Source organism: Mandrillus leucophaeus, unplaced genomic scaffold (assembly GCF_000951045.1).
Source record: "Mandrillus leucophaeus isolate KB7577 unplaced genomic scaffold, Mleu.le_1.0 Scaffold231, whole genome shotgun sequence".
In the NCBI taxonomy this organism is placed as follows: Eukaryota; Metazoa; Chordata; class Mammalia; order Primates; family Cercopithecidae; genus Mandrillus; species Mandrillus leucophaeus.
In genome coordinates, this window is record NW_012102377.1 from 3,402,072 (window position 1) to 3,421,133 (window position 19,062).

Genomic DNA, 19,062 nt, shown 5'->3' on the forward strand with positions numbered 1-19,062 from the left:
GAGAGTATAATAAATGTGGTTTGATCTAAAACACTATGGCAGGTTCATTTATACAATGCACAAAATAAACAATAAGAGTATACATTATAGCTAACCTGTCTCTTATACACATCTAGATGTGTATAAGAGACAGATTATTATCCAATTGAATGTCTAAGACTAGAATTTTTAAATTTTGTCATCAGCAATTCTTAAATTCACCAGCTTTTTTTTTTTTTTTTTTTTTTGAGAGGCAGAGGCTCATTTTGCTCACCACGCTGGAGTGCAGTGATGCAGTCATAGCTCACTGCAGGCTCAAACTCCTGGGCTCAAGCAATCCTCCCACCTCAGTCTCCCACGTAGCTGGGATTATAAGCATGAGCCACCATGCCTGGATTACAGGTCTTAACAGATGAATAAACATCGATTAAATCTAAATACAACAATATAGAAAGCAATTAATGGTAACATGATTTGTAATCCATAGTTATGAGTTTTATACAATATGGAAACATTAATTTTGCTGAAGAAATTTGTCTTTGGTGAACTGCACACACATGTGCATAAAACAGCAACAAAGAATAACAAGTAAAAACTTTTCAAATAATGACTCACTCCTAAGAGATGTAAAAAGACAAGTTATTAATGAAAGCTTGCACAGCCCACAGAGAATGTGTGTGCTCAACATGTTTTATAAGGCAAATTATTTATATAACTAAATTTGAGGAAAATGCTCTTATTGTCAAATGCAAATTTCACTTTACAACAGATTTCACATGAGCAAGCATTGTTGTTATTTAAAACTCATCTTATTTCTTTGCATGCAAATCACGCTCACCACACTCTCCCTTTGTCCACGACTGGCACGATCAGAAGACACAATGCTTGCGGTGTCATCATTGGTAAACTATAGATATTAAATGCAGATAATGACAAAGATGCAATTTTGCTATGGTGTTACCTCATTATAAGCACATTAAGGAAGGTTTTGAGATGCATACGAATAATGATATAAGCAGCATAATTGGTATAATCTATTGTGCACCCTATATATTAATAGAAAAGCTGGTACAAGGCATAATAAACTGCTATTAAAAATCAGGAGACATTTCCAAAAAGCACAAATAAAGTAAAACCTTACATTTTATTTAAGTTAAATTAAAGAAAGCCAGGTGCGGGGGCTCACGCCTGTAACCCCAGCACTTTGGGAGGCCAAGGCGGGCGAATTGCTTGAGGTCAGGAGTTCAACACGAACCTGACCAACATGGTGAAACCCCGTCTCTACTAAAAATACAGAAATTAGCCAGGCATAGTGGCGGATGCCTGTAATCCCAGCCACTCGGGAGGCTGAGGCAGGAGAATCGCTGGAACCCAGGAGGCGGAGGTTGCAGTGAGCAGAGATTATGCCACTGCACTCCAGCCTGGGTAACAGAGCAAGACTCCATCTCAAAAAATGAAAGAAGGGGAGGTGCATAGTAAGCCAACTGAAACCAGCTAGGGATTTCATACTTCTAAACCTCTGGGCCCTTTGTGATCCTATCAGGGGTCAATAAATATACTTAATGTTTTTGCTTGAGAGAGAAAATAAAATAATATTTTAAAGCGAAACAATGTAAGTCAATGACAGAAATTCCTACAACAGGGACAACAAAGTAATGGTTCTTATTTTCCTTTATTCATTACTATGCAACTAGTGGAGATGTTGCTAACATCACCCTACATGGCTCTGTCATCTTCTTGCTTTACCAGCCAAAGACTCATCTTCAGTATGTGTAGTTTATCTCCATTCTAACATCACTAAGAAACCATTCTGGCATCACTAAAATAGTCATTCTGACCCCAACCTGCAAATGAAATAGGATCTAGCCAGCCTATAAGGACAAGATCCTACAAGTGAATGAAAATATAAGCTGGGTACAGTAATACACACCTGCAGTCCCAGCTACTGAGGAGGCTGAGGCAGGAGGATTACTTGAGCTCCAGAGTTCGAATCCAGCAGAGGCCACATAGAAAGTTACCCTCTCTAAATAAAAATTAAAAATAGGCCAGGCATGGTGGCTCATGCCTGTAATCCCAACTCGGAGGCTGAGGTGGGTGGACCACCTGAGGTCGGAAGTTTGAGACCAGCCTGGCCAACATGGTGAAACTTGGGAGGCTGAGGTGGGAGAATTGCTTGAACCTGGAAGGCAGAGGCTGCAGTGAGCCAAAATCACACCACTGCACTTTAGAGACTGGGTGACAGAGCGAGACTCTGTCTCTAAAGAAAAATATATACATATTAAAATTTTAAAAATTATGTGTGTATGTGTATAAAATCAAATTTTATTTGCAAGTGACCACCACACTCAGGAAACTAAAAATGCTACCAGGTCCAATAATTGCCAAGTGGAATTTTATTACAGGGTAGGTTAGAAGTAAACTTCCTTCTTATGTGAAAAAAGTTCTTACCTTCTTAAACATCCCTGTGTAACTTTTGTTAAATACAGCAGTGGCATTTTTAAGCTGTGCCACTTGGAAATGGTAGAACTGAGACAAACATGTATGTAAAAGAAAACCCATATAGCTCACCTATTCCACTTCACAAATTAACCTTTGATGACCTTTAAAAAATTGCTTTAATTATTTCTCTAGTTTTGACATTATCAAGGATAACAAGGTAGCTCATAAAGTCATCATTTGCCATTGGGAATGTAAATCAGTACAGTCCTTTTGGTAGACAACATGGTAATTTACATCATAATTTAAATGCATATCCTCTTTGACCCCATCATTTCATGATTCACAATTTACCCTGCAGATTTACCCATGTAAGTACACAAAAATATACTTGGATAAGAATGGTCATTGTGTAAGTGTCTATAGTAGCAAAAATATGACAATCTAATGTCCATCACAGGGAAATGACTTTTTATTTTTTCACTTTTTATTTTTTTTTGAGATAGAGTTTTGCTCTTGTTGCCCAGGCTGGAGTGCAATGGCACGATCTTGGCTCACCGCAGCCTCTGCCTCCGGAGTTCAAGCGATTCTCCTGCCTCAGCCTCCCAAGTAGCTGGGATTACAGGCATGTGCCACCACACCCGGCTAATTGTGTATTTTTAGTAGAGGTGGGGTTTCACCATGTTGGTCAGGCTGGTCTTGAACCCCCGACCTCAGGTGCTCTGCCCGCCTCGGCCTCCCATAGTGCTGGGATTATAGGTGTGAGCCACCGTACCCAGCTAGGAAATGACTTTTAAAATGTATACTTATGCACTAACGGAATATATTGCCATTAAAAAGAATGTGCTAATATGAAACTACCTCTAAGAGACATGAAGTGGAAAAACTAAGGGACACGGCTTACTTGTTGAAAATTTTTATCAAAAAAAGAAAGAATGAAATAAATTTATAGGTGCTGATACAGAAAGCTACTTTAAAGAAAGAAAATATATTGAGGAGCAATATGTAATATGAACCTATTTGCACTCAAAATAAAGAGCACTCATATATGCATAAAATATCTATGAAAGGTTATTGAAGAACAGAGATTATATTTGGGGAAGGAAAATGGGGAAGGAGGGGTCTGGGGAATTTTACTTTGAATTTTCCTTAACTAATATTATTTTTACAAATTTTAAAAAATACTCCAGAAAGATTAATTATAATTGTCCCAGTTTTGTCTTTTGTATAATACATTTTTTAAATCAGTTTGTTTTATTTCTTCTCCTTTCACTGCACTGATAGAAGTGCTAGCAAGCAGGTGAAATTGGCTGAATGTGCAGAATGTAAAGATGGAAAGGAGAAACACAGGATAGTCAACCTATACACTGAATTATCATCACTGAAAGACAAGAAGTTCTACACAAATGAAAATTAAATATAAAAACTTAAAAAATTCTAATGGCACTGGTTAGAGACTCGTTTAAGAAATTACATGCTAAGTCACATTTATAGAGAAATTACCAATTATTAGGACAAATTAGTGCTTGAGTTTATGTACTAAGGGAACACCTAATCCATACACAACAAAGTGAATCACACCATATCCTCAATATTCTAAACAGTGAGTACAGATTAATGCAACAATCAAAAATCTCTACAAAGCATGCAGAGACTAGACAGCTCACCACTGGACTGCTTCGGGCTGAACTTGTTCTTGATGAGTAATAACTGCATTCAGATGGCTATAAAGTTCCCAAGAAGAAAGGTTTTACAACAATGAACACCTCATTTTTCTAATGAGAATACATTAAGGACCATGGACCTAACTTGCCCCTGGTTCTCAAGATAAAGTTAACTATTATTCAGTGGTCTAGAACTCTACCTCATCCCCACCCTCAAGATCTACCAGCCCTTGGCTAGAGGGAGAGAAGAAGAAGGGGATGCCCTGAGAAGTGCTGCTCAGAACTTCTTCAGGAGGAACTAATGAACAAGAAAAGTGGTTTTTCTATGTATTTCCCTAATACTTGAAGCCATGATTTCCAGCAGGCATTTTATCACGGCTTGGGTGAGAGTCACAACTGGCTAGCTGAATGACTTGATCACAGCTTAGAGAGTAATTACAGATCAGATTAAATAACTTTTTCTTTGTGTACTCTTTTTTTTTTTAATTTTTGACTTTTTCTTTGAAAGTAAACTGTGCCCACCCACATTTCCCTCCTCCTCACCACCTTCCCCTATTTAGACTTACAGTTCGAGAACCATAAGGGTTATATAATCCACCATTGTACAATGATGCCTAAGGAACAAAGGAAATATTACTTAGCTATTTAGCATTAAGGTTGTTTTGAAAATGACTTAATGTTTTCACAATACTCGGTAGCAAAAAAGTTTTAGAGAATGATATAAGTGTATAGCTTCCCAAAGTGAAAACCCTGAGGGCGGTAATACTCCTTTATATGCATAAATTGCTATCAACCTTACACTTCATTTTTTAAAAAACTACCTCTGGTTACAGTATTTTCTTTCACCATCATGTTATGAAACTGGGAGAATTAACACGTATAAATGTATTTCCTCAAAAGAGGAAACAGAGCAGGAAAGGAAACTGAGGTACAAAGAGTATTTTGCCCACTACAACAATAAAATTAAGTTATAAAACCTCAGGATCCCAGTCCACTAGAACAGGCCACAACACAACAAACAGCTTGAAAGCAACAAATTCACAGCTCACACATTACACAGAGCTATTGCTTTTACTGTTCTAGTCAGCTTGCTTTATTAGATCCTAGTATCAGAGGCCAAGATCATAACTGTCCCAAAGAAAAACAATATCCTTTCCATAAGCAGCCATCTCACAAAAGTATGTGAGTGTGGTGGGACTCAAGCAAATCTATCTTCCCTATGAAAAAACTGATTCTAAGCAAGGGCTACCAACAGCCCTCTGTGAAGGGAATATGCTCATTTTTAATACCCTAAAGTTTTATATTTTAAGCACAGGCAGCACAATCTGAAGTACACATGACATTAAAATCATGTGTCCTTAACTATTTTGGAGAAAAGCTGTCAAGCCATAGAGTTAGCACCATGACATTGACCCCACCAGCACTGCACACACTGGAAGAGAAAAATACAAACCAGACTGGCACTTCTCAGCAGACCAGAATTTGCAGTAGAAGAGGCCTAAGAAAAAAGTGCATTATTAAACCCGAAAAAAAGCAAGTGGTAGCTCTGAAGGCAGAAAATTCCTCAGAAAGTACTAACCCTGTCACTCTTATATGTTGCCAGAGGGTCACTGTACAGGGAAGAAGACTGCTAAGAGACAAAAACAAAATAAATAAGCAAAAACAAAAAACAAAGATGAATTGGTCTCACCATCACAAATGCAGAGGATTTAAGTTTATGATTTTACACTCCATAATTCATTAGCAATTCCTGAGTGCTTAAGGTAGTTAAGAAACACAAGAAATAAGAAAAACTTAAGTCATTAGAAATTGTTTTGAGTATCAATTGTAAGGGATAAGAAAGAAAAACAGTTGGAACAGTTTTCTGTAAATTATAAATATGTTTATGTCCTATTGGTCTTCAAGCATTATTGTTAGGATATGGAATGGTAAGTAAGAAAACACTGAGGGAAAGAGGGCCATGGCACTGGGAGTGTAGCAAACAGTGGCCACATCCCACTCACCCAGTTCCTATGATATTTTCAGTGATTTTATGACCAACTCCTAATTGGCTTAGACTGGTTTTTGGAGAACCAGATAAATAAGCTCCAAGTTAGCACTACAAACACTCTTTTCCAAATAGATTAGAAAACCTGTTCTTCAAAACAAGCCATGGACAAAGTGCCTTAGTTGAATTAGATAAATTGTACCAGTCAATGAATCCATGCACTAAAAGGACACAGCATGTTTTTAAAGGAATTAAATCTTGCTTTTCCTGATGTCATCTGAGGGCATACTTTTCAAGTTCTTTTTCACCAAACCCAATCAGAGATGAAAAATAAGAGTACTTAAGTTGTGTGTGCAGGTTTTTTAAACAAAATTATTTTAAATGTACCGTGTGCCATACATTTAATGTGTCTTAAATGTATGATGTGTCAAATGTCTTTAAAAAAACAGGAGATTCTAATATTAAATAACTACATTCTTCTCATGCCACATGTAGTTTACATTTTTATATATAAGCTTTTTTAAAAGGGTACCCACTCTGAAGTATATGGAAGCTTACAACTTATTTTGAAATGTATCAAAAACTCAGATGAATTGATGGTTAGAGGGACAAATAGATACTTATGTGATAAAGGAAATATAATGAATTATATAATCTAAATGACAAGTATGTGATATTCACTATATTAGTCTTTGAACTTTTTGTACATTTAAACATTTTCATTAAAAAATTTTTTTAATGGTACTGATTTATAAACATGATGATTCAATAGTTCCCGTTGTTTAAAGAGACTCCCACAGACTATATAAATTCAGTTACCAAAAACTAGTATATACGTAGCCATTTACAGATTATTTACAGCTAGTCAAAATGCAAAACAGGGAGATTAGAAAACACATAAAGCCAAAAAACTTTAGACAAACCCGAGTGTAGTAGGCAGAGGTGGGTTTGCTATGTCTAAGACTGCTATAGTTTCTCTGGTCAAAGTAGAGGCCACTCTGCAAAAACCAAAATTAAACACATTTTTCTTAGGTTAAATGTCAATAACCTAACAACACACAAAGGTAAAACTGAACACACAAAGGCAAAATGTGATATTGCCAAATCCCTTATTCTCCAAAATAATGTTTTTAAATCATCATATCACATTAAGTCAAAGTAACAATTATTTCAAGCCCCTAAAACAAAGATATTACTAACTTTTTAAATTTAAAAACAAGACAATAAACTCTCAGACAAAATGAAATGAAAACAATTTATTCTCTTGCCATTCTTAAGAATGTCCTTGAACACTCCTGGACCACTGAATAATTACCAGTTTTACAATCCATCTGGCAAAGCCACAGAAGTGGTTAAAGAGCTATGTATTTGGTTCCAAACATTTCCTAGTCCCATTACTTGTCAAAATAAACTGACAAATTACCAAAATGTAAGAGAGAGTATAATAAATGTGGTTTGATCTAAAACACTATGGCAGGTTCATTTATACAATGCACAAAATAAACAATAAGAGTATACATTATAGCTAACTGAGGGAGAGAAAACCATCTATAAAATTCCCTTCCCAACTTCTCTAGCCATCTTTTTCACTCAAGGTTAAGCAAATTTAGGCAATTTCTGATTTAAAGACTCCACCAGTGTTGACACTGCAGTTGAGGATACCCCTACTCTCACCCCACCCCTACCACCCCTAGCCCTGCCTTCCCACACCACTCTTCACTCCCAACTCACACCCTCAACTAGGCACTAAGGTTCACCTTTCCCCAGAGATCCTAAGACCTTACCTTCCAGGGCCTCTCGTTAATGTCCTCCCCATTACATTCTCCCTTCTCTCCTTCCTTCTACCAACCAAAGCTTTCCAACCCTCTCCCCATCCAACCCATGGGAACCCTGAATTATGAATTAGCAAAGAGTTGGGACTGCACTTCCTTTGCCAGTACTGTTGCAACCTAACAGGAAATGGGTGTTCCCAATGTACCAAGTGGGCATTCTGGAGATATTCCTTTCCTCACAGAAATTTGTTTAGCGGCCAGGCACTGTGGCTCATGCCTGTAATCCCAGCACTTTGGGAGGCTGAGGCGGGAGGATCATCTGGTCAACATGGCAAAACCCCATCTCTACAAAAATACAAAAATTAGCCAGGAATAGTGGCACATGCCTGTAATCCCAGCTACTTGGGAGGCTGAGGCAGGAGAATTGTTTGAACTTGGGAGGTGGAGGTTGCAGTGAGCCGAGATTGCACCATGCAATCTAGCCTGGGAAACAGAGCGAGACTCCAACTCATAAAAAAAAAAAAAAAAAAAAAAAGAACAAAAGAAAAATGTTGTTTTGCAAAGTGACTAGAATAAAGAGTATATTCATTCTGCAGTTTAATTACATTATAGATTAACGAGTTTTCAGCAAGCTAGTATGGAAACTTTGCCATTACACATTTATTGTAGAAACGAGAAAATGCATTCCAAGTTTCCAAAACACAAACTTTTAGAATGAAACCTATTTGTGAGTTTAGTTATTGCCCATAATGCCACAACTAAATCAATTCAAATTCCTAAAATAAGGATGAGAATCTTACTAAACCTATTCTTCAGGTATATTCCAAAGGACAATTCATAAATGAAAATACTTGTTAATGAGCTTCTTGTGATATAATACTAACTCTGCCTGCTGGGGTTTGCATTTGTTAATACTAAAACTTGCAAATGAAAACAAAATTATTTTTAAATTTCTGATAAATCATGTTTCAGCAGATTATCAAGTTTCAATAATGCCCTAGTAGCACACCAAAGCAATCATAATCATAATCCTTAAGTTCCTAATAGTACTTTGTGAATTGTAATATGAGACACAACAGAACTAACCAGTGGGTCTTTATGAGAACCAGAAGACCTCTTCTTCATTCCATGAGAGTGACTATAAGAATGATTCTGGAAGTAAATATTTCAAGTTAACTTCAATGATTGCATAGGGAAGTTATGAAAATAATTTAATAAAATTCATCTTGAAATTATATGCACAAAGGTCTATATGAGATACACAATAGTTTACATGCAATTTATTTCCCAAAGGTTAGTAAACAATTCACTGCACTTTACTAGCTAGGCTACCTGGCCCCTCTACACATTTGCATTCCTCCCTCACCTCCCTCTGTGCCAAGCATCTCTGTGTCTGGCCAGCTAAAGAAAACCTGATTAGAACTAAGAGCCAGGCAGGATATTTGTGGAGACCTTCATGCCACACTTGAGTCCCTCTGGCTTCTTTTTTTTCTTTTTCAGTAGAAACAGGGTGTTGCTCTGTCACCCAGACTGGGGTATAGTGGCACAATCATGGCTCACTGCAGCCTAGAACTCCTGGACTCCTGCCACAGTCTCCTGAGTAGGTAAGACCACAGGTATGTACCACTACACTCAGCTAATTTGGGGTTGGGGGGACAGGTAGAGACAATGTCTTGCTATGTTATCCAGGATGGTCTTGAACTCTTGGTCTCAAGTGATCCTCCTGCCTCAACCTCCCAAAATGCTGGATTACAGGCATGAGACACCACTCCTGGCCCCCCCGCCCATCTTCTTTATAAGGATATAGGTAACAAGATAATTCATTTCCTTCTATAGTCTTCCTTACCTAAAGGTCAAATAGCAATCTTTTGGAACAATTAAAACAGGACTGAGAGAACGAAGAACATGACATTAAACTGGCCCAGTCCCAGACAGTACTCTTAACCCAAATTAGTGAATCCACAGTATGTAATGCTCAGGAGGAAAACAACCAACATGGTATGGATTGCCCAGCATACCATAAATGGTCACCTTATAAAAGGGTCCCTTGAAGGCAGGATTGTCTCAATATCTAACTTTTCCTAGGAGTACAGAGCCAAGTACATATGGGAAAATTAAGGCTAGCAATACTACTAAATAGGTAAATTGGTAGATAAGAAATCTAATCTAGGTACGTACTACTTGCCTGAAATAAGAAGGTGTGGCTAGAAGTGCCCTACCTATCAAGAGCCAAAGGCAACAGACTGCTCTAGGTAAACCATCTCACATATATATGGTTGTATCCCCAATCAATGATTAAAAACTCATTTTTCTTTTTTTTGAATATGCATCTTTTTATATATTACTCTGAACATTTTAAGAGATGTCTATGTAATTTAGAAACTCAGGCAACCTAATGACAAAATATTAACCCAAGAAAAACAAGCTATAACTTAAATTCCTTGGTTAATGACATACCATAAAAAACTAACCAAATCAAACCAAAATGTATGGACATAACTGATGTCTTAGGTGTCCTCTAACACTACTGGATGTTTTCTATCTAGCAACTTCACACCTGCTAGCTTGTGACATATGACATAAAACACAGTTAGGGCTTGTGCTCAACATTAAGACATGTTTATAACAGTGTTAGAATGACAATTAGTATGTTAGGTGGGTGGCTCATCGTTTTAAGAAAAGATACATTACTACCAGCTGGGCATGATAGCTCACACATGTAATCCCAGCACTTTGGGAGGCCAAGGTGGGAGGATCACTTAAGACCAAAAGTTCGAGACCAGCCTGGACAGCATAGCAAAACCCCATCTCTACAAAAAAAATAAAACAATTAAATGGACATGTTGCCACATGTTTATAGTACTCGCTACTCAGAAGGCTGAGATGGGAGGATCCCTTGAACCCAGGAGTTCAAAGCTGCAGTCAGTAAGTTATGATTGCACCACTGCATTCCAGCCTGGCTGACAGAGAGGGATCCCATCTTTAAAATTAAAAAAAAAAAAAAAAAAAAAGATATTACTACCAATCCTAGTCCTCAATAGATAAGAATAACTTGTGTCTAATTCTGAAATCCTAAAGAAAAAAATTACTATTCATGCCACAGCCACAAAACATCAGCTTTTTGCTTTGTTAGTCACATTTTCCCCAAAAGTTCATAATAAAGCCATGAAAGTTAGTCATATTCTATAATTAGCATCAACAGATGTTTATAAAGCAAAACTCCAAATATAACACAAAGTCATGCACTACATACTAATGATGAAAGTCTTGATGATCTATCCTTGAACATATCATACTGGGTTTCAGCAGAACATGAAAGTTGGTTTGTTTCCAAATTCAGAAATATAAAGAAGAGAAGAAGTAATATTTGAGGTTATTAAAAATCCAGCACTATTTTAAAAGAAAAAATTATTAAACATGAAAGCTAATCCAGCTGAATTAAAAAAAATATTCTTCCTCCTACTCTTTCCTAGTATAAAGTATTGCTAAACTGTATGTATATTCAAAACTGTATGTTTATTTTTCTTTTAAATAACAAAATTCATAATCACTAATAGTGATATGATTCAATCTCAGTACACTATAGCACAAAACATCCTAAGGGAGCCTTTAAATACAAGAATTAAGCATTCTAAAGTCAAAAGTGCTTTTTAAGAAAATTATTATCACTTTTAACATCATTTCCTATTGTTTGAAAAGTGGCAAAAGCAAAGAATGAACAGGCAATAAGGCAAGCACACATAACTAGCATGGTCAAGCTTACAAACGAACAATTGCAGCACCAAGATGGGGAACATTCCCTTGGATCTGCTTGTGAACAAACATCTAAAATTGTCCTTCCTCAAGAAAATGCTGATTTCTCACTTTGAGAAATCTGGTCAAAGTGTGAACTGCACAGTATCACACAGGTGTGACACAGAATATAAATCAAAGAAAAATATACAAAAGTCATAAGAGCAGAACACGCATATTTCATGTAGGAGCCTTTTAAAAAGATAGTATGTGTAATATCACATTTCAAATCCAGGAAAAAAAAACAAATAGTAACTACATAGATTTATGGCTTTCACACATCGTTTCTTAAACATTCTAGTTTATATTTTTAAGCTATCTACCCAGAAAGTCATATATAAAACAAATAAAAGCAATGAACAAGTTCCTTAGGTAGTTTAAATACTAATTGTTTGGTAAAAATATCTTTCTTTTCCAACCCTTATATTCATTTAAAATTTTAAGGAATACTATTCAAAAACCCAATAGGTTACAGTTCATCAGTAGTTCATAAAATCAACTTAGTAGCTTCAACCAGCTTTTTTTGAGACAGGGTCTCACTCTTTTGCCCAGGATGGAGTAGAGTGGAGTACAGGTTGGAGTACAGTACAGTTCACTGCAACATCGAACTCCTGGGTTCAAGTGAACCTCCCATTTCAGGCTCCCAAGTACCTGGAACTGCAGAACTACAGGTACATGCCACCATGCTTAGCTAATTTTTTTATTATTATTATTTTAGGAGATGGGGTCTTGCTATGTTGCCCAGGCTGGTCTTGAACTCCTGGGTTCAAGTAATCCTCCCACCTCAGCCTTCCAAAGTGCTGGGATTACAGGCAAGAGCCACTGTACCCTGCCCTCAACCAGCATTTTAAAAACTAAACTAGAAGAGAAAATATTAGAGGGTGCTGTGCAAAGTAAGTGCAAATATCATTTTGTGAAACTTTTGTTTCAATAATGTATTTTTTATACTTTTACATATATACAAATCCACATGCATGAATCTTCATGTGTATACTGACTTACGGTGTAAAATGTATTCCTTGTAGAGATCACAATTTTTAAAAAGCTTAAAATATATCACAAAATCAAATTATATAATCTAGTTCTAATGAAACATTAAAATAATAGTTCAGTCAAAATAAAGCCCTTCCTTTCATGCCTAATGAAATGGTCATTTATAAAAAACATTGCAGAAACCTCAAAAAATAAATTCCATAAGTATCAGACTAAGTGGTACCATTTTACCACTGGTATAAATTCATTGAAAATGTTATTGTAATAAACACCAATTTTATTGGAGCAAAATATCTGTACCGAATGCTTTTCTTATATTATCCTGAAACTAACAGAAAACATAAGCAATAAAAAAAAATTATTAATACATGTATAACAAAATCTTGTTACAAAATTTTCCAAAATACATAATAGTATGCATTTGTTAAACTGTGTAGTAGTAAAATGTCACTTACCATGGAGTGACACTTCCCCAAAAATAAAGTTGCTTCTCTATGGAAATTTCTAAATATTTTATATCTAACCCTTTTGTTAAAAAAAAAAAAAAAACCTCCATGACCAAAACGTGTATTACTCAAGTCACACATTCTAGCACACAAGCTATTCCATCCTTCAAATCAGGTAAGTTCATGGAAAAGGGTAGCTGTCTTTACTCTTATCATCCTTTCTGTAGCACCAGTGGCATTTTACACAGGCACAGGATTTAACAAGCCAAACTGGAATTAACCTGTTTCAATTTTCCTTTTCCAAACTATAACGAAGAATTCAGCTGGTTTTTAAAAAAATGTTCAATCTATCTGGTAGGAAAATCCATAATTTGGGCATACCAACTGCTACTAAAATAATGGGCAAACAAAAAAAGTCACCCCAATAAGTAAAAGTTGGCATTTATATTGTTGTAAAATAAGAAAGATTCATCAAAGGAGGAAAAGTGAAAATAGTAAGGGCTCATTTCCAAATTTTTGATGCTATAACTATAGAGCAAAAAAAATCCAAAATTTGCTATTGTAATCTTTTAAAGAAATTTTAACTGTCAAACTTGACTGAAAGTTTTCATTAGGAAACAAACTAGAAAGAAAATACATACAGCAAACAAAGTTCATCAAGTGTTAATTTCTATCAGAATGTACCTATTACTCAAATATCCAGGACGCTGGAAGTCAAAAGTGAATGCACAACACTAATACCACACATTTTCCTGGGCTACACACCATGGTGTCTTTCCTTTTGGGTGTACTGGCTCTGCTCCAAAGTGTCCCAGTTATATCCTTCGATGGGTTCTTCAATGGAATTAAACAGTGTAATAGTAAATGATAAAACACAAAATTGTAAGTATATTTTAAAAATTAAATTCATTAAAATTATACCAAGGCTACTGGTATATAAATAATAACTAAATACATGCAACAGTAAAAATCTCCACCAACGAGAAAAGGCAATTTATCCCTACAGCTCTGATTCAATCAAGATCACTTTTTCTTCGTTTTTATGCTATGGCACAATCAACGCTCAACGCAGCCTCGACTTCCTGGACAGCTCAAGCAATCCGCCCACCTCAGCCTCCCAACTAGCTGGGACCACAGGCGTGCAGCACCATACCCAGCTAATTTATTTTATTTTTATTTATTTATTTTTAGTAGAGACAAGTTCTCACTACATTGCCCAGGTTGATCTCAAACTCCTGGGTGATTCTGCTGCATCAGCCTCCCAAAGTGCTGGGATGAAAGGCATGAGCCACTGTGTCTGGTCAAGATCACTTCATTTTCTAATTTTGGATCTCTACCTTACTGTCTTCTTGTATTTCAATGTATAAAGCAATGACCAAGCAGCTACTAATGTTCTGCACTATTAATAATCCAATCATTATATAAAACTAATAGACACAGACTGTTTCAATTCTAAATTCCTAACTTTGATGTAATCATCCCTCCCCCAATCCTACCATTCACAGTCTAGAACTACCTTTGCTGTTTTTATTTTTATACCTAATGTCTATAGCACTGACACCAACATTTCTAGCCCAGATAGCTTCTGGTAAGCCACTTTTCAAAAAGATAGTATATGAAAGTTAATTGGACAAAAGGAGAAATCTAAAGTCCTAAGAATGCACCATAAGACCATAAATATATCCACCTCACATTCAGGTACTGCTAATGTTCACACATCAAATACTACGTTCAGAAAGTATTAGACCTCTTAATACACGGCCTTAAGTTTTTAAAAATAACTGGCTGAGAAATGCATAACTTCAAAATTATATAGCAAACCACAAGGAAATTTAGGTCAGTGTTTTAGGCCATCACATTTATTTCTACAGAGGACAAAAGTTGTCTAACATATTCAGCTTAAAGGAGAAGTTATTTTAAAAGCAAATAATTTGATGAAAACTTAGAACTCTCAATATTATTTGGGTAAAACAGAAAATGTTTTATCTCAACTATATTTCTTTTAAATGAAATTAGTAGTGAGCTTTCAGACTTGTTTCCAGGGAAGTCTAAACATTTAAACTGTGCTAGATGTACACTTACAGAGAGTAATGTACTAGAATCTCCTCTAGGATGTAAAACTTTTATTAATTTTTACATTTATACATTGACGTTTTTAAATACTGGGAGTTTTATTATATCCCATATTAACAAATTTTCAAAATTAACATAATGAAATTAAATACTGCAGTTATATCTTAAATTTGTTTAATGATACAAATGCCATAAAAATAAAATCAACCTGATTACTTTATATACATTCTGGGTATACAGTTATTATCAGTTTAACTGCAGATTTCTTTTTTTTTGCAGATTTGTTTTAAAGGCTCCCAAATGTTCAAATTTTGCTGGTTCTACCTTTAAGTTAAACAAATATATAATCAAGTTTCCTAAGGTCACATACAAATTTACAAATAAGCAGCTTAATAACAACTGTGTAAAAATACACACTACGAACGTTATAATGAAAAGCAAAACGAAAAAGCCATAAATACAAGAGGATTATTTTCACAGCCTTTAAGACTCAACTTTAAAGCTTTTATTGACTGACTCCCTATATCATTCTTTACAAAATAATTATTTTAATTTTTATTTTGAGACAGAGGCTCACTCTGTCACCCAAGCTGGAGTGCGGTGGCACGATCTCAGTTCATTGCAACCTCCGCCCATGGGTTCAACTGATTCTCGTGCCTCAGCCTCCCAAGTAGCTGGGATTACAGGCATTAGCCACTACACCTGGCTAATTTTTGTATTTTTAGTAGAGATGGGGGTTTTTGCCATGTTGGCCAGGTTGGTCTGGAACTCTGAACCTCAGGTGATCTGCTCACCTCAGCATCCCAAAGTGCTGGGATTACAGATGTCAGCCACCGCTCCCGGCCTTTTCAAAATATTTAAAGAGAAAAAAACAAAGTACTATATCTCCAGGGAGAAGTATGATGAAGTCACTATTAAAATTTTTCTACTGTAAAATCATTTATAGGCTGCCAATTATCTTAGATTTCTGTAACGATCTGTTAATATTCTTTTTTTTTTTTTTTGAGATGGAGTTTCGCTCTTGTTGCCCAGGCTGGAGCGCAATGGTGCAATCTTGGCTCACTGCAACCTCCGTCTTCCAGATTCAAGCAATTCTCCTGCTTCAGCCTACCAAGTAACTGGGATTACAGGCATGTGCCACCACACCAGGCTAATTTTGTATTTTCAGTAGAGACGGGTTTCACCATGTTAGCCAGGCTGGTCGTGAACTCCCAACCTCAGGTGATCCACCTGCCTCGGCCTCCCAAAGTGCTGAGATTACAGGTGTGAGCCACCGTGTCTGGCCAATATTCTTAAAAATCTAAAGTTTTATAACTAAAATATTCCTGATTTAGTAACCAGTTTAGTAACTTACTCTAAAAAGACAGTACATTACATTCGACAAGAAAAATAACCAGCCTGGAGAACATTCACCAAGAAAAATAGCCAGCCTGGAGTTTATATTTATGAATATAAACATGTCAATAACTAGTATGCCAGAGCACACTCAGTTTATTAGAGTCTATTTTTATCATTTATACAAGGTGGAAAGAAAATTAGAGTCAGGGAAAACTAACAAATAGAGACTTCAACATGTAAGATCATCTTACTGATTAAAAAAACTACATGGAAGTATACATATAACATTGTAACCAAAATGCAGTTGTATCCTAAAAGCTATTAAAATTTAAAAAATTTAAATAAAATAAAATGGAAAAAAAGCAAGTATACACATAGCATTATCAATGTGCAAAATAAAAGTACCGCTTTAAGGTTTAAAGTATACTTTTTTAAGAGAGAAATTAGGGTCTTGGCATAATACGAGGGTTTTTAAGGAGCAGCTTCTTCTTCCTCCTGATGTATAACAATCCATGCAAAAAACAACCTGGGGCATTCTATAAAATGTTAATCAAAATGTCAAAGCATGATAATTCCTATACATATTCAGGGAACTTCTCAAATCAGATGTTCAAATTTTCCACATAATAAAATTATAATTAATCATCCAAGCCCCAAAGCTATTTTGCATTTAATAAACTGTCATTTTTTAAGATATGAAAGTAGGAAAAGTCTGAAAGTTAGAACCAAATAAATATTATTTTACAAGATCAATCTTAATTATTTTTTTCCAAAATCAAAGGTCCTTCTATAGAAAAAGAGATTAGACCCATGTTAATAGATTAAAGTATTCATGATTTTAGAGTTGATTTACTTATGACAATAATTTGAAAGAAAGCATCATTTTCCAATGAAAGGTCTTTGCCAATATTTTATACTTCTTTTAAAAAGGCAAAGAAATATATGAACATTGTCAGATTGTTTAGGCAATTGAAGAAAGTTCACATGTAAGCTTTGTATTATGTAGACAAGTTAAAATACCAACCCTGTGACTGCCAAGACTTCGAATGGACAATGCATCCTCAACTCCCTGATAAAAATAAAAATAAACACAGTAAAAGTTTGTGAGTGACTGCATTACGCAAATGAGGAAAAGTATCAGAGGCAAGTTTATAGGTTATTACAAACCAGATAAGGACGATGGTGACTGGACCGGTGGGAATACCTGGCCCTTTCCGAATCTTCCTGGGAAAGGAGAAAGTACATGTAGAGTTAATCGCTGAACAGACAGTTGTTTATCAGAACTGCGCAAAGAGCAGTCAGTTAACAGCACAGCAACAACTCCTGAGAGCAGGTGGGTTTGGACAACTTATCTTTGGGGCAGCCACATTCTTTGGTTGGAAAGAAAGTAGAAATAATCTTGGCAATGTTCTTATTTTATCAGGAGTATGTATGTCAGACCACTTGGAATGGTCTGTATAAGACCAAGAGAGTTCAATACACCAAGATAAAAATGTGCAAGTATACTCAACAAAGAGAAGTTGAGTTCAGCATTAAAAAAAGACATTACTCTATTTTTTTCATTGTGCTCATCAGTTTATGCAGGTAGGAAGAAGTGTTTACATTATCACTGATGTATTTTAACAAGACAGTATATGATTCTAAAAATACTTGGATTATAATTTTGTGCTTACTGTAAAGATTTCTTTTTTTTTCTTTTACCACTCTAACTAGAAAAGAACTGAAACAGAGCCTGAAACAGAGCCTGTGTGTTGTTAATATGAAAAACTACTTATACTTAGAAATAATTACATATATATTTTAGAGTTGGTCAAGTTATCTCAAATAATGCCGTAAACAGATTATTTTTAAAAAATGATTGCAGCCTAACAGTTGACTAAATTAAATGTAATTCTAAACTTTTCCACATTTAGCTATTAGCAATGGAGCATTAAGGCCTGAGTCATGCGGGATAAAATGGCTAGTCCCTAAAACCTACTCATCTCAAACAGTAAGGAATTTCTGATCTTTCAGAATTTCAAGTCCAAAGTGTTAATGTGCACTGACTGAAAATCTATACATTACTGATCAACTGGGTTCATGGCTTATCAATGCTGTATTTTTGTAAAATGAATCAATGCCTCAAAACTCCCTAGTTGACATCTGCTGTGACTGATGCCCTTGACCAAATCTATGCTGAAATCTGTTTATAAGCACTACTATGACTCAATTTCTAATCAGATATTCTGATCTTTAGGAATTCATCACTGATTTACATTTGTTGTTGTTGTTGTTGTTGTTGTTTTTTGAGAAGGAGTCTCGCTCTGTCGCCCAGGCTGGAATGCAGTGGCGTGACCTCAGTTCACGGCAACCTCAGCCTCCTGGGTTCGAGCAATTCTCGTGCTTCAGCCCCCTAACTACCTGGGACCACAGGCACCCACCACCACACCCGGCTAATTTTTGTTTTAGCAGAGATGGGGTTTCGCCATGTTGGCCAGGCTAGTCTTGAATTCCTGACCTCAAGGGATCTGCCCACCTCAGCCTTCCAAAGTGCTGGTATTACAGGTGTGAGCCACCATGCCTGGCCACTGATTTACATTTTT

General features: G+C 35.9%; 1 protein-coding gene across 4 annotated transcripts in view; it reads right to left on the reverse strand.

The window, feature by feature from the left end:
• The window catches only part of LRRFIP2 (leucine rich repeat (in FLII) interacting protein 2), a 142,757-nt gene that overhangs the window by 50,781 nt on the left and 72,914 nt on the right, over window positions 1-19,062 (reverse strand). Inside the window, exons 6-15 of one of the 4 annotated variants that reach the window (XM_011981926.1) lie at window positions 17,648-17,704; window positions 17,505-17,549; window positions 11,092-11,133; window positions 8,925-8,990; window positions 6,990-7,064; window positions 5,659-5,709; window positions 5,533-5,577; window positions 4,646-4,693; window positions 4,083-4,139; window positions 818-886 (exon numbers count right to left, since the gene is read on the reverse strand). The exons of 2 other annotated variants lie outside the window; for them this stretch is intronic. In XM_011981926.1, coding sequence (XP_011837316.1) covers window positions 818-886; window positions 4,083-4,139; window positions 4,646-4,693; window positions 5,533-5,577; window positions 5,659-5,709; window positions 6,990-7,064; window positions 8,925-8,990; window positions 11,092-11,133; window positions 17,505-17,549; window positions 17,648-17,704 — 555 coding nt within the window. The remainder of the gene's footprint in view (window positions 1-817; window positions 887-4,082; window positions 4,140-4,645; window positions 4,694-5,532; window positions 5,578-5,658; window positions 5,710-6,989; window positions 7,065-8,924; window positions 8,991-11,091; window positions 11,134-17,504; window positions 17,550-17,647; window positions 17,705-19,062) is intronic. One more of the 4 variants, XM_011981928.1, reaches the window with a different exon arrangement.